Below are 14370 nucleotides of genomic sequence, written 5' to 3'. Positions count from 1 at the left end.
TATCAGTTAATTGTTCATTTCAGCTTGGAACACCAAACATAAATGCCCTGCTCTCCTACACCATCTGCTGGTGTGTTAACATTAAACTAGCCTTTGTTTTTAACAATACACTGCCATTATTTTTACACTTTTGATAATTATTCTTTCTTACAAACAAATTATAAATATGCAGATGACATGCAAGTTTTTGTTATGGTTTGACAAAAAATAAAAAAAATAAAAACTGTCCTATATGTGAACATTTTCTTTATTTTTTTTATCAAGTTCTAGCGGGGCTACTCAACCGTGGTCCAGGAGAGCAGCTGTCCCTCCTGGTTTTTCTTCCAACTGTACCCCAAATTACTTAATTGGACCAATTAAGTGCTTATTAGAAGCTTAATTTGTTCCATTAATCAATTCAGTGTACAGTTAGAACAAAAACCAGGGAGGACAGCAGCTCTCCAGGACCAGGGTTGAGTAGCCCTGCTCTAGATTTAGCATTAAGATTGTACTACCTCACCCAAGGTTACATTATGTTATCCTATTGCTAATTGGGGTGTGTCAAACTAGCTGCAAAATGTCTTAGGCATGTTTGCCTTTATATCAGATCTACTAGGAAATGCAATTATTTTGGCAGGGACCATCAATGTGCAATGGTTTTGAAAAAAAAAAATCACATGATACCATCTGCTAGTAATGCATATAAGAGGCTCCTAGTGCCTTCAACAGCTTACAATCAGGTGTCAGTACTGTAAAAAAATTAGGTTTGCGTGTGCCCAAAATTATATGTCATCATGAAAAAAAGCTCATATTAATTAATCATTTAGCAGGTGCTTTTATCCAAAGTGACTTACAGAGGCTAAGGGGTGAATTATGCTTTATCAACAACTGCTGCTGCAGAGTCATTTATAATAGGATGTTGTTTTTACATCTCATCCAAAGCACAGAGCACAAGGAGGTTAAGTGACTTGCTCAGTGTCAGACACAGTGAGGCAGTGGTTGAGCTGGGATTGAACTGGGAACCTCCTGGATCAAGGTTAAGTGACTTGCTCAGTGTCAGACACAGTGAGGCAGTGGTTGAGCTGGGATTGAACTGGGAACCTCCTGGATCAAGGTTAAGTGACTTGCTCAGTGTCAGACACAGCGAGGCAGTGGTTGAGCTGGGATTGAACTGGGAACCTCCTGGTATCAAGGTTAAGTGACTTGCTCAGTGTCAGACAGTGAGGCAGTGGTTGAGCTGGGACTGGGAACCTCCTGGTATCAAGGTTAAGTGACTTGCTCAGTGTCAGACAGTGAGGCAGTGGTTGAGCTGGGATTGAACTGGGAACCTCCTGGATCAAGGTTAAGTGACTTGCTCAGTGTCAGACACAGCGAGGCAGTGGTTGAGCTGGGATTGAACTGGGAACCTCCTGGTATCAAGGTTAAGTGACTTGCTCAGCATCAGACACAGCGAGGCAGTGGTTGAGCTGGGATTGAACTGGGAACCTCCTGGTATCAAGGTTAAGTGACTTGCTCAGTGTCAGACAGTGAGGCAGTGATTGAGCTGGGATTGAACTGGGAACCTCCTGGTATCAAGGTTAAGTGACTTGCTCAGTGTCAGACAGTGAGGCAGTGGTTGAGCTGGGATTGAACTGGGAACCTCCTGGACCACCAAGCCTCATAACATATACACATGGTAAGATGCTAGTAAAAAAACAACAATTACAAACAGAGCCTAGAGACAGTTTTTAAAAAAATACAATGGAGGCTTTGTAGAATTTCACAAGCCCTTACCAAAATGGCGTCTATAACAGTTACGCCTTACGCGATGACGTAATCGTGGTTCTCCTCGACGCCGTGGCCGCGCCTGGTTTGTGTTGAGCTCGCTTGCTCTTTGTCCTCCATTATTGCTTGGATTCTCTGTTCCAGACTGTACGGCGCAGGCCCGCTGTAGCGCAGCCGCTCTGAGGTTAGTACCCTACCGCGCAATCTCCAGCTATTTGAGACCCGGCGCAGCCGCACCAACAAACCCGGCAGCGGCGGGGTGATAGGGGGACAGCAATAATCTCGGTGCGAACCGAGAATCAGGGGTTTGAAAAGTAATATTCTCCCATTTCGATAACAGACCGGGTTAAACCGCCAAGTAGCCGGGATAAAGACACAAATAGAAACCCGCTGCTGCAATAGGCCGCACTAGGCCCCGGGCTGCTGGTTTGATGATTCTTGGTACTGGTTGAGCTTCGGGTTCCAAAGTAACTCGGGCTGGAGAGAAGGACAGGCAGTACAGAGGGGTAGCATATTGGGTAGTAATTTAGTCACTTTAAACAGACAAACAAAAAAAAGTATGCATTTATTTGTAGTCGTGTTTACGTGTAAGACTAACCAATAGCCATATGACAATTCATTAAAGGCATAAGTAATATCTACGATCCGTTCCAATAAAGCGGGAACTGATGACGATATAAATATACTGTACTGAGTACGTGAGCGTGACGTGTACATTATATTTAACTTAAAAAAAAAAAAAAAACTCGATTCAACATTTTGTCAGTTCATTTGCTTTCTGGGTTGCTTTGTGAAATGTATGTGTTGTACTGCATCTGTAGGGGAAGTGGATAGAATACAATAAAACAAAACAAACAAAAAAACAAAAAAAACAATGCGGTGTCATATATGAGTCGGGAGTCTTTAAGCTTGCAAACCTTATTTTCTGCCAGAGAAGTGTGTTTGCTTCTACTCTGAAGTCCTGATAATTTTGATTGCATCAGAAGCCTCCAAAAAGTACTCTGTGTGTTTTGGTATAGTATTATTAAGGTGATGTCCATTTGTTTGTTTTGGTACCCCATACATCCCATATCAGCGTTATATTAGCATGCTACCAAGGTACCATGTAATGTTGAAAATATTAGCTATACAGGAGGTTTCCTACAAAATGTGCAGTGGAAGACTAAAATGCAGTCCAACTTGAAATATGTGTTTGCTACTCAAGTAATAACACATTCCAGATATAATATCTGACACATTTGTGGTTGGTAAACAGCTTTGATAAAGCAAAACATTCTATTGAATTTATTCTCAAGGCCATGTTCTTTTGAGTTAGCATATGTATTTATTGCTAACGATTTTTTTTTGTTTTGTTTTGTTTTTCAACAGACCTATGCAGAAAATGGAAATAGTCTGTATGTGGGTTTTTTGTCGACTTGTATTTATACATATGAATTTAACATTTTACTTTAATAATTTAGTGTTCACTTTTTAATGTCTTTGTAGACCATACCTTTAGATATTAGCTGTAAAATAATACATGAGTACATGAATACAACAGTGCATGAATATTTACAATGAAATAGAATATTGGTCACACCAACATATGTGTTATACATTTAGAATCAAATAACATTAAATATTAATCTAAAGTGATATACTTCAGTATAGTGAAAACAGATTGTTGGCATGATATATTTTAATAAGCACATATGTTTGTTACAAAATTGTGAATAAGGTATACTTATAGTACTGTCTTTAATGCTTTGTGTACTGAATACAGAGACATACAGTCTCTATGTATATCGATTGCAAAAGGCTTTTTATTTAATTTTCAAAATATGACATTTCAGTGATAAAAACAGTATTCCACATGACCAGTGGTGGTATGAGTATCAGACCTTGTTTGTTCATTTATGCTAGTACAGTACAGTGTTAGGCTTTATAAACAGGTATTATTGTAGTTCATCTTCATTGACACAGGGGGGCGGCAACACTGACGTTCAAGACCTTCATCTTTTATAACGCAAACATTTATAATAATTATTTTGTAGCATATATTTTGGCAAGTTGATCATGTTCATTCTGAAATATTTAAACATACGTTTCATAATGTTTTTTGTTTCCTATTGCATTTTGCAAATTTGGCTAGCCACGCATTATATCACTGATTTAACTGCTCTGCGGTTGTAAAACCTTTTCAGTAATCCATATCATGAAGTTCCTTAGTTTCTATCAACTCTGTTGGTGGTAGAATTTCCTACATAATTTAGATACTGCTACGATGGAACACATCATGTTTGAATTTCTTCAAAATAGGATGTGTTTAATATTTGATCAGTTATGGTAATACAGTGTGAGCTGTACACCTCACATTGCTGCACAGAGAACAACCAGCAACTACAGCTGCAATTTCATTTTTATACATTTTGGAAATCTGACCTAGTTTCTGTTAGCTGGGTTTAATTATGACTAGTCTCTTCTGATTTTCCAATAAGGGAAGCAAAAAAATGGGTTTTGAAGGTACATTTGGGGAGAATTGAATCCCAAGAGATTTGTGAAAAAGTAATGTTTAAATTATAACATCTCCTTAAAGCCAACAATTGTGGAAAAAATAAGTAAGTAAATAAAATAATTTTTGTTGTACGATGAGACCATTTAAACAATTTTTATGTTCTTTCTTTTTTCACTAGCTAAAACTAACTTTCCAGGCCTTCCTCTAAATTCTCAGAGAGCTAGTACTAAAAATTCATGTCTCGTTAATACTCGGATTACTCACATTTCCTCATAACACAACTTTTTAACAATGTCCCGGCCTGAATGTAACAATGTCTTGCACCACTCCCTATAAACACAAACTCACTTGTATATTAGGGCTGCAACGAAGGGTGCATTTTGACCATCAGAGGTTCGGACCTTCGATGGTACTAATTTGTATAATTTACTGGTGACGTCACCATAGCTACTTGTTTATATTTGATTGAAAATCCTATTATTTTACCGGTAATCCATATAAATGGAATAAAGCATTCCCATGTCATTTAAAAATAGGTTATATAGAACAGTAATCATGTCTTTATAATTTCAATAAAAATAAAAATACACATTGTTTATTTACACGTAATTGATGCTGCTTGCTATATATACAGTAAGCTTGCACTGCAGCAGCACCAGCTGCACTGGACTTAGGCAAAATAAAGCATTATTTAAGTCACTGTTCCAAGCAGGTTATCCGTCTCGTTTTACTACTACTAAAAGTATTATTTATAATATGAACCTATGCTTGTCAAGTGACCCTGGAGATTGGCTGTGCCTCCATGATACATCAACAGTCGCTTGCACAGTTTGCATTCAGCTAGTTTTTTTTCGTTGTCTGAGCATTTAACAAAAAAATCCGAAACAGAAGAGGTGTTTTGAGACATTTCTTTCAATACAGCTTACGCTATACAACACTTTGCTGTGGAGACAGCGTGTCAAAAAATGAAAGGTTTGCCTCTGGATAACATGAGCTGGAGGGGGAGGGAGGATGGTGCTGAGATTTTTAAAATAAAATTGTTAGTGTTAGCTTATATTTTGTTTCAAACATATTCTACCATAGCACTTCTCTTACACTGTCTTGTACACTAGGTATTCAGTACATATTTTACTGAAGCACTACAACCTCTATAGGTACCCTTATAGGTTTCCTTCATTAACATAGGCCTGCCAAACAATACATGGAAGTACATATGTATTTGTGATCTAGGCAAAGCTGAGGTAAAATCACAATAATGCACTGAACCATTATTGTTGAAGGAAGTGTAGAATATTCAGTATTGCAGACTATCGTCAAAAGTTTATGTTTAAAGGCATCTGCAAGAATCTTTTTCAAATATATTTGCAGGTTATTTGTTGAGCCATCGGAGATCCTGCGATAACTGCAAAATGATTCTTGGCATGTCACAAGTCATCCTGCAAATTCAAAAGCAAAGGAATAATGGTTATGGTTAGAAAGTTCCATGTTTCTTTATTTGTCAACCTCCTAAGTTGTAAGTAGGTATCAGAATACAGCAGTACATAGTAACATCAATGAAAACACCATGTAAACTGTAAGGTAATGTTGCAATACAGGTAACCAATTAGTTTTGCTCTTGCAATGTTGGAGAAAAACACACATTCTCAGTTGCTGTTAATGAGCTTGTGTCAAATTCCCTGGTGTAACGACTGTGGCGCCTAGGGGTCCCCTGTAAGAGCACAGAGAAGGAGATTATCTGCCATCAACGTGGTTTCACTTCAGACTACTTTTGTTAACCCCCAGTTACATTTCAATGATGAATGGCTCTACAGATTGTATTTACAGAACTTGAAACAGTGGAACTCATTTGTATTTGAATTTAAGATTGCATTATTGTAAAGATGTACCTAGGCGGTGGCTGAAGTTCACTTACACACCTTACACATCTGTTTCATACAAATGTATAATTATATACAGGTACAGGGAAATCTAAAAAACCCTTTACCCCTTAAGGTTTACAAGGAATTGTCAAACAGTTTCTTAAAATACATTTAATAGTGACTCAAGTATACAGTACATTTTAAACCCTGTTTCGTGTGCCTTGTTGTTAAAATATGAAGGTTATCATAATTTTTTTTGCGAAACACATGCCCCTTATACCTTTAAAGGGTTAAAGTGTTTTAAAATAGTAGGAGGTGTTAATTTTAGCAGATACAGGAAAGGTACTTAAAATGTTTGACATATTTCTTTCTAACAAGTAAATGTGTTTTTTTTTTTTTTTTTTTTTTTTTTTCCCCAATTATTTTAAAGTAAAGCACCAATGATTTCATGACTGGTGCTATGTGCTTTAGTCAATGAGACGTTTCCATGAGGGCATAAGGAAATACTCAAATGTAGTCTTCATGTATTCCAGTTGTGATACTGCATAAAAACTTTAACAGCACATAAAATAGATATTATGTCTCAGCTGCTGCATCCACGTGTGCTTTTATGATGCCGATATATATAACATTGTAAAAACATACGGGAGTCTCTGTTTGGAAGTACGAATAACCTTAAACATCATTTGAAATATATATATAATTTTTTTAAAGGCTTACATTTGCTGTTGTGTGCAGTGTGTTCTAGGTTAGCACCCCCAATGGAAGATCACGGAGTGGGTCAGGTTGAGCATATGGCCACCATTGAGGCCCATGCAGTGGCCCAGCAGGTGCAACAGGTCCACGTGGCCACCTACACAGAACACAACATGCTGAGCGCAGACGAGGACTCTCCCTCCTCACCTGAGGACACCTCTTACGATGACTCGGACATCCTGACCTCCACAGGCACCGATGAGGTCACTGCTCACCTGGCTGCTGCAGGTACTGTCGGGCTGGAACATCAACTGGGTCATACTGTCATATAAATTATAGGGAAGTAGGTGAGATTGTAAAATAAATAACGAGCCAGTTAAAATCTCCCAAGTTCAACAGTCTATTCGATATTAGTTGATATTGTTTGTTAGATTAACTGTAATATACAAACATTAGCTTTCAAGACCTCGTAAGTAGTCTTCAGGCGTATGTGGAAATGCCTTTAACGTTTCTTTAAATTTCCACATACGCATGGGGTTGAAAGACAGTGTTCGTGTATCACAGTTAAACCTAATAAACAGTAGCAACTCTTCAAATGCAGTAGATGCTACAATATACTGAGAAAGACATTTAACTGGAGGCTGTTACATCACTGTGAGGCACTAAATTGTGTAGCTTTCAGTTTGCCCAGCAGAGGGTAATATAGGACCACAACGTATACAATTAAACATCTCCTTTGATTACATCAGGAAAAATGTCATGCTATTGGGCAGATAATTAACAAAAATACAGAGTTTAGCACACATGTTTATTTACATTTGGAAGCATTTTATGCCTCTGAGTGAGGACCTTCTGTATTGGTTAAATGTTTGAAGCTGTCTGAAGATTTAAAAGACCCTGCTTTCAAATCCTACCTCAGCCCCTGGTTTGCTGTATTCTCACTCTGGTACACACTCTTTAGAAATGATAACATACGTATTCAAGACAGTTTTCTGCTTAATGTTTTGTTCAAGCTTATTAATTGTAACAGTGTGTTGGACTTTACTTTTGGGTGGTCTATAGCTTTATCGCTGCCACTTGAGAAAGCACTGACCACCATCTCCTTTCCTCTGACTTTGATTTTAGGTCCAGTGGGAATGGCAGCAGCTGCTGCTGTGGCAACCGGGAAGAAACGGAAGCGACCGCACATCTTTGAGTCAAACCCCTCAATCCGCAAGAGGCAGCAGACTCGATTGCTAAGGTGAGAATGTTTGATTGTTTGCAGCAGCCCTTAGTGGATTGTTGGGGATGGAGACAACAAAAACAACAACAAAAAATTAAATAAAATCAAACAGTGAGCATAATTATATCGAAATTATGAAACTGATTTGTGTGTCGTGTATTCAGAAAAACGCAATCTGCACTTCTGGGTTCCAGGAACAAAAGCCTATACCTTTGTAATCCAGTTGGTGGAGGTAAATCTAAAATATGATTCTGTTAATGTGCTTGTTTTTCTAGGAAGCTGAGAGCAACTTTAGACGAATACACAACTAGAGTGGGTCAGCAGGCTATAGTGCTATGTATCTCTCCCTCCAAGCCCAATGCACTTTTTAAAGTGTTCGGGGCAGCTCCACTGGAGAATGTGGTAAGTCTCAAACAGGGTTCTTATATTTATCAGGTAGCCAGCGATATGAAATCTTCTGAAAAGCAATGCCCAGACAATAAAGACGGTTCATAATAACTTTTTTTTAATTATTATTATTATTTTTTTAATCTTAGACGATGTAAATTCATTATGGTGTTCTCCATATGTTTTCCAGATACTACAGTACAATATGGGCCCTTATTTTAATTCCATTTTATGCATTTTCTGTAATTTGGCCACTTAATGGTGACAAGTTTTTTCTGAGTTTCAGCTGTAGCATTGTTCTTTCATAAATATGCTTCCCTTTTTCTTTAAGTTTCATCAGCTTGTTCACTAAGTCATTTTTGAAGGTGATTGCCCTAGCAGCAGGGGGTGGGGTGGTTAGGGTGCGCAGCTGCCTTGTTTGCAGTGCGCTCTGATGCCAGCAAGCACTCCCTCTCCCTCTTTTACCTGAGCATTATGTTGTCACACAGGTCAGGAAGTACAAGAGTATGATTCTGGAAGACCTGGAGACGGCATTGGCAGAACATGCTCCTCCGGCCTCAGAAATCAGCTCAGAGCTGCCACCCCTCACCATTGATGGGATCCCGGTGTCAGTCGATAAGATGACGCAGGTGAAATCACTCATAGCAAATATAGTGCACAGACATATGCAGAAAACATTAAATCACAAGACATTACAGACGAACATGACACTATTAGTCCATAACTTAAAAAATCATAAAATCTGTAATGATGCCAAAATGAAGTTTAGATAAAATAATTAAGCCAGTTATTTATTAATTTTAGAATGTTTGTCAAAATTTGCAAGCATCCATTTTAGTATTAAGGATTTATAAAATCCTTACAAATTTATAAAAACAATGATAAATGTATATGATTAAAAAAAAAAAAGTTAAACAATGCTAGTACCTTTTTTAAATATTTCAAACACCATTATGCTTTTAAGGTTCTTTATTGAAAGAATGTCAGCTGGTGCTTTTTAGGTCACGATGTTTTGTGGGATCAGGTTGAATAGCGCAGTGATTTTGCGAGCCAAGAAACACACAGATAAAAAACACTGTCCACAAGGGCAGGCAAAGTGGGCAGAACATCTGAATTGTGGGGCCAGCAAGCAGGTGTCAGGGCATTCAGGTATAAGTTGTTTTTCTCACAAACAAATTACTATCTACAATTTAATTGTTCTGTGCCACTTGCATCCCAGGAGTCCCACAGCCCCACACACCTCGTCAGGTAGTTATGGAGGTCTGGGGTGTTGCCAGGTGCGGCAAAGCACAGCATTCACCTTCGTCCTAAAGTAGCTGGTGCTTAACAAACATGGGGAGTGCAGGCTTGTCACTAGCATGCCAGGTGAAGCGCATGCCTCCTTGTTCTGCTAATTAGTGAGGCCCCACTGTATTAGAGCTGTCATTGTTGATTGGTTCCCTGGTGGATTAGAGAGGGACCCTCTCAAGTGCCTCCAGCAACCCTGCACCTCTTAACTCTTAACTACTATAATTGGGCCATCTGGTAAAGAGAAGCGTAGATTGAGAAGGAAGGCAGGATTGTAGAACAAGATAATACACTCTTTGTTTAGCTTGCTGTGCTTCCTTACTATTTTTTTGCCGGTTATTCAGTCATTTAAATATAAAGTGGTTTGTTGAATAACAGTGTATTTTGGAGCTAAAATAAATACTGTTAGCAGCTTCACACAGCAAATCGTAAATGATAGTGGGTTTCATAGAAAGAAACATGCATACATTCATACTGTACATACCTACATGCTTACATAAAAAACATACAAACTTCCATTCCAAGCATATAGAAACAGCCTGATTTTGAGCGTTATTCTAAAATGGGGGTGGGGGGAGGAGAGGAGGAGGAGGAGGAGTTTTTTTTTTTTCTTCCCCCCAGAATTTCAAATAACACTTTAGATTAATTTCTCCTGGGATGACCTTCATTTGTTCTTTATATTCCATGAAGAAACCCCAGTGAGCAAGAGCAAAAGTAAATAGATATTCTTTCCACTCCACCTCTTCAGTGTGAAACTCTGCACGAAGCAGCCTTTAATCATTTCTGTTAAATCATCAGGCAAATGGGCACGCTTAGATCCAGAGAGCTTTCAAAGAAATTGTTTTAAATGTTTCAAATTCTTTCAACGTTTCTCAGTTTTTTAGAAACAAGAATCTCTCATGATCTCAGATCTTTATGAACCCCTGATATTCCTCTATAAAAGGTAAACATTTTGAAAAGGAAGCCTGCTCCCGACATTTAGTTGTGTCTACTTGATAAATGAGCCTGTAGGTCAGTCGGTGGCAGGGGTTTGCAAGTGAACAGTGGGCTAATGGCAGGCGATTTGTTTCTACGATTCCAAATATAGCATGTGTTGTCACTCAGCAGACGCTGCAGAGCCTCACTGTGCAATATAATCCTGATCAGGCCAGTGAATTATCAGAGACACTAAGGACATGGAGCTTAACCCCATTGCTACTGACAGTAAATGACAGCATTTCCAGAAAGCAAGCACTGTTTGATTTAAACAAACCTCCACCCTAACAGCCTATTGTGTAACCCTTGCGGAAGCAGCAGTCAGTTCCCATTGTAGTCCTTTAACCTTGAGACTGCAACCCAAAATCTGTATATGATGCAATACCGAAGGGTAGCTATGCAGTCAGGTGTAAGTGTGCTGTTTGTGTTTACATGCTGTGTAAAATTAATAATTAATAATCTGTAGCGGGGAGTTCAAATAACATTTCAATTTTACCACTTACGTCACAGAATTAAGTGAAGTTTTCTATAAATATTTTGAGAATTTATGTAAATACTTACCCAAGGAATGCGATTAGGGTCCTATTCACGAATGCTGTTTGGAGATTTATTTGTATGAATAAAATTCATGATATTCATGAAACTGCCATAGACTGTAGTTGTAAGTCTTATCTAATATGTATTGTCATAATTTCTTAGGTCTCACATTTTTAGCATATGAAACACGCAGATATCATGGTAATGGTGAATTTGATGTTTTAGTGGTAATTTATTTGAAGCTGTTAGTGAAGAAAATGTGTAATGTTTGTTTTAATAAAGTTTTTTATTTATTTTTAGAAATATACTTTTTTATAAGCTAGAGTTGTCTAAAAAAGAAACTTTATGAATTGCTAATTTGTTTAAGAAAGGCTATGAAAAATACTATTATAAAGCAAGTAGACATTTCACTTAATGTGTGCATCTTTCATGTAGTAAAATGTAAGACCTATGAAATGATGGTAATATATATTAGGATTAAGTAACATTTACTGGAATAGGTGACTAAAGTAGATTTGTAATAGTAGCTAGGAGTCCATTGGTCTCTGTTAAACAGATTAGGATAACACTTGGATGAGGAGAATTTAAAAGATGCTGATGTTTCAGAAGTTTAGTCTGGGACAGATGGGCTACAGATTTTCCCATGATATCGGACCCTGAAATAAAGCGCCCTGACAGCTAATCTACTGAGATAAAAAGACTTGCTAATCTACTGTATTTACTTAAATACCACCTTCTGGATGTCCAGTGTTCTGAAGCATAAAGATGTTCTCTAACTGGGCTATGTCATTCAGGAGGTTTATTTAAACAGCCTTTGGTTTAGTTTTTTTTTTTTTTGTTTCAAATAGTTTTTATTGAAATGTTCCAGTAAAACATTCAGTTAGTGTACAAGTGTAAAGTAACATATTATGAAAACTAACATGGATAAGTTGATTAGTAAGATATATGTATAGATGTATAGGTATCTATTTTAATATACACAAATAGATGTATAATTAGTGAAGGTAGAGTCTCTACAGTAACACAAAAGTACAAAACGCTTGGAGTCAAACATTCAGTTTTAATGGTTCACCAAAAAAGTTTCCGTAGGGACAGTTCATAGTCGCACGCTCATTTTTCTTCTTTAAAAGGATTCAATACTTAACTCCTGCTGATTAATATTAATCAGTAACGTCTTTATTTATTAAAAATATGGTGGTAATACAAACATTCACATTAATCACTCTTTTGTTACACACACACACATATACACTGAACAAAAATATAAACGCAACATGTAAAGTATTGGATCTCATTTTTCATGAGCTGAAATAAGATCCCAGAAATTTTCCATACGCACAAAAAGCTTATTTCTCTCAATTTTTTGCACAAATTTGTTTACATCCCCGTAAGTGAGGATTTCTCCTTTGCCACGATAATCCATCCACCTGGCAGGTGTGGCATATCAGGAAGCTGATTAAACAGCATGATCGTTACACAGGTGCACCGTGTGCTGGGGACAATAAAAGGCCACTCTAAAATGTGCAGTTTTGTCACACAACACAATGCCACAGATATCTCAAGTTTTAAGGGAACGTGCAATTGGTATGCTGACTGCAGGAATGTCCACCAGAGCTGTTGCCAGAGAATTGAATGTTCATTTCCCTACCATAAGCCGCCTCCAACGTCGTTTTAGAGAACTGTGGGTTTTCACAACCAAAGAATTTCAGCACAAACTATCAGAAACCGTCTCAGGGAAGCTCATCTGCGTGCTCGTCGTCCTCATCGGGGTCTTGGCCTTACTGCAGTTCGGCGTCGTAACCGACTTCAGTGGGCAAATGCTCACCTTCGATGGCCACTGTCACGCTGGAGAATTATGCTCTTCACCGATGAATCCCGGTTTCAACTGTACCGGGCAGGTGGCAGACAGCATGTATGGCGTCATGTGGGCGAGCGGTTTGCTGATGTCAACGTTGTGAACAGAGTTCCCCATGGTGGCGGTGGGGTTATGGTATGGGCAGGTGTAAGCTACGGACAGCGAACACAGTTGCATTTTATCAATGACGATTTGAATGCACAGACATACTGTGACGAGATCCTGAGGCCCATTGTCGTGCCAGTCATCCGCCGCCATCACCCCTTGTTTCAGCATGATAATGCACGGCCTCATGTCGCAAGGATCTGTACACAATTCCTGGAAGCTGAAAATGTCCAGGTTCTTCCATGGCCTGCGTACTTACCAGACATGTCACACATTGAGCATGTTTGGGATGCTCTGGATCGACGTGTACGACAGTGTGTTCCAATTCCCGCCAATATCCAGCAACTTCGCACAACCATTGAAGAGGAGGGGAACATTCCACAGGCCGCAATCAACAGCCTGATCAACTCTATGCGATGGAGAAGTGTCGTGCTGCATGAGGCAAATAATATACCTTACGTACAACGCAATATAAAACACAGTCACACATACACATACATACTCACATACACACACACACATACATATATATACATGTGTATGTGTATGGAATGTATGTTGGTGTATGTGTGTGTGTGTATGTGTATGTGTGAGTGTGTGTGTGTGTGTATGTATATATATATATACATATATACACATTATATATGTGTGTGTGTGTGTGTATATATGTGTGTAATATATATATATATAGATATATATAGGGTAGTCCAGTGGTTAAAGTCCAGGGCTTATAACCAGAAGGTCACTGGTTCAAAATCCCACCTCTGCCACAGACTAACCTCCTTGTGCTCCATATACTGCACAGTTCACAGCCTACCACTGTAAAGCGTTTTGTGATGGCGGTCCACTATGAAAGGCACTACATATGTATTTCATTACCTGTATGTTTCTTGATTGTTGCTTCAGGCCCAGTTGCGAGCATTCATCCCAGAGATGCTAAAGTATTCGACAGGCAGAGGCAAACCAGGCTGGGGCAAGGAGAGCTGCAAGCCCGTCTGGTGGCCGGACGACATCCCATGGGCTAACGTGCGCAGTGATGTGCGCACAGAGGAACAGAAACAGAGGGTGAGGCACTGGCTGGACAGTAAATTTGCTCCTTTGGGTGTCCATTGAACTATGATGAGATGTGCTAGCGGAAAGCCATAGGGTATGTTTGATGGATTGGTTTCAGCCCATTGCATTTTTAAAGGCTTGTTAAGCAATGTTTTTA

At 38.7% G+C, this 14370-nt stretch overlaps 1 protein-coding gene across 6 annotated transcripts in view; it reads left to right on the top strand.

Annotated features, from left to right (window-relative positions):
* The first annotated feature begins 1823 nt into the window (after nucleotides 1-1823).
* The window catches only part of LOC121319947 (nuclear respiratory factor 1-like), a 30349-nt gene continuing 17802 nt past the window's right edge, over nucleotides 1824-14370 (top strand). For 5 of the 6 annotated variants that reach the window (XM_041257939.1, XM_041257937.1, XM_041257938.1 and 2 more), the window contains exons 1-6: nucleotides 1824-1927; nucleotides 6835-7080; nucleotides 7918-8032; nucleotides 8290-8416; nucleotides 8890-9030; nucleotides 14067-14225. In XM_041257939.1, the coding sequence (XP_041113873.1) occupies nucleotides 6858-7080; nucleotides 7918-8032; nucleotides 8290-8416; nucleotides 8890-9030; nucleotides 14067-14225 (765 nt within the window). In that variant the 5' untranslated portion in view covers nucleotides 1824-1927; nucleotides 6835-6857. Of the gene's footprint in view, nucleotides 1928-3125; nucleotides 3138-6834; nucleotides 7081-7917; nucleotides 8033-8289; nucleotides 8417-8889; nucleotides 9031-14066; nucleotides 14226-14370 lie in introns of those variants that run through there. The other variant, XM_041257936.1, reaches the window with a different exon arrangement.

This window comes from Polyodon spathula, chromosome 8, assembly GCF_017654505.1.
Source record: "Polyodon spathula isolate WHYD16114869_AA chromosome 8, ASM1765450v1, whole genome shotgun sequence".
Classification (NCBI taxonomy): domain Eukaryota; kingdom Metazoa; phylum Chordata; class Actinopteri; order Acipenseriformes; family Polyodontidae; genus Polyodon; species Polyodon spathula.
The sequence above is the reverse complement of the archived record's forward strand: the minus strand, read 5'-3'. Positions and strand labels throughout refer to the sequence as shown.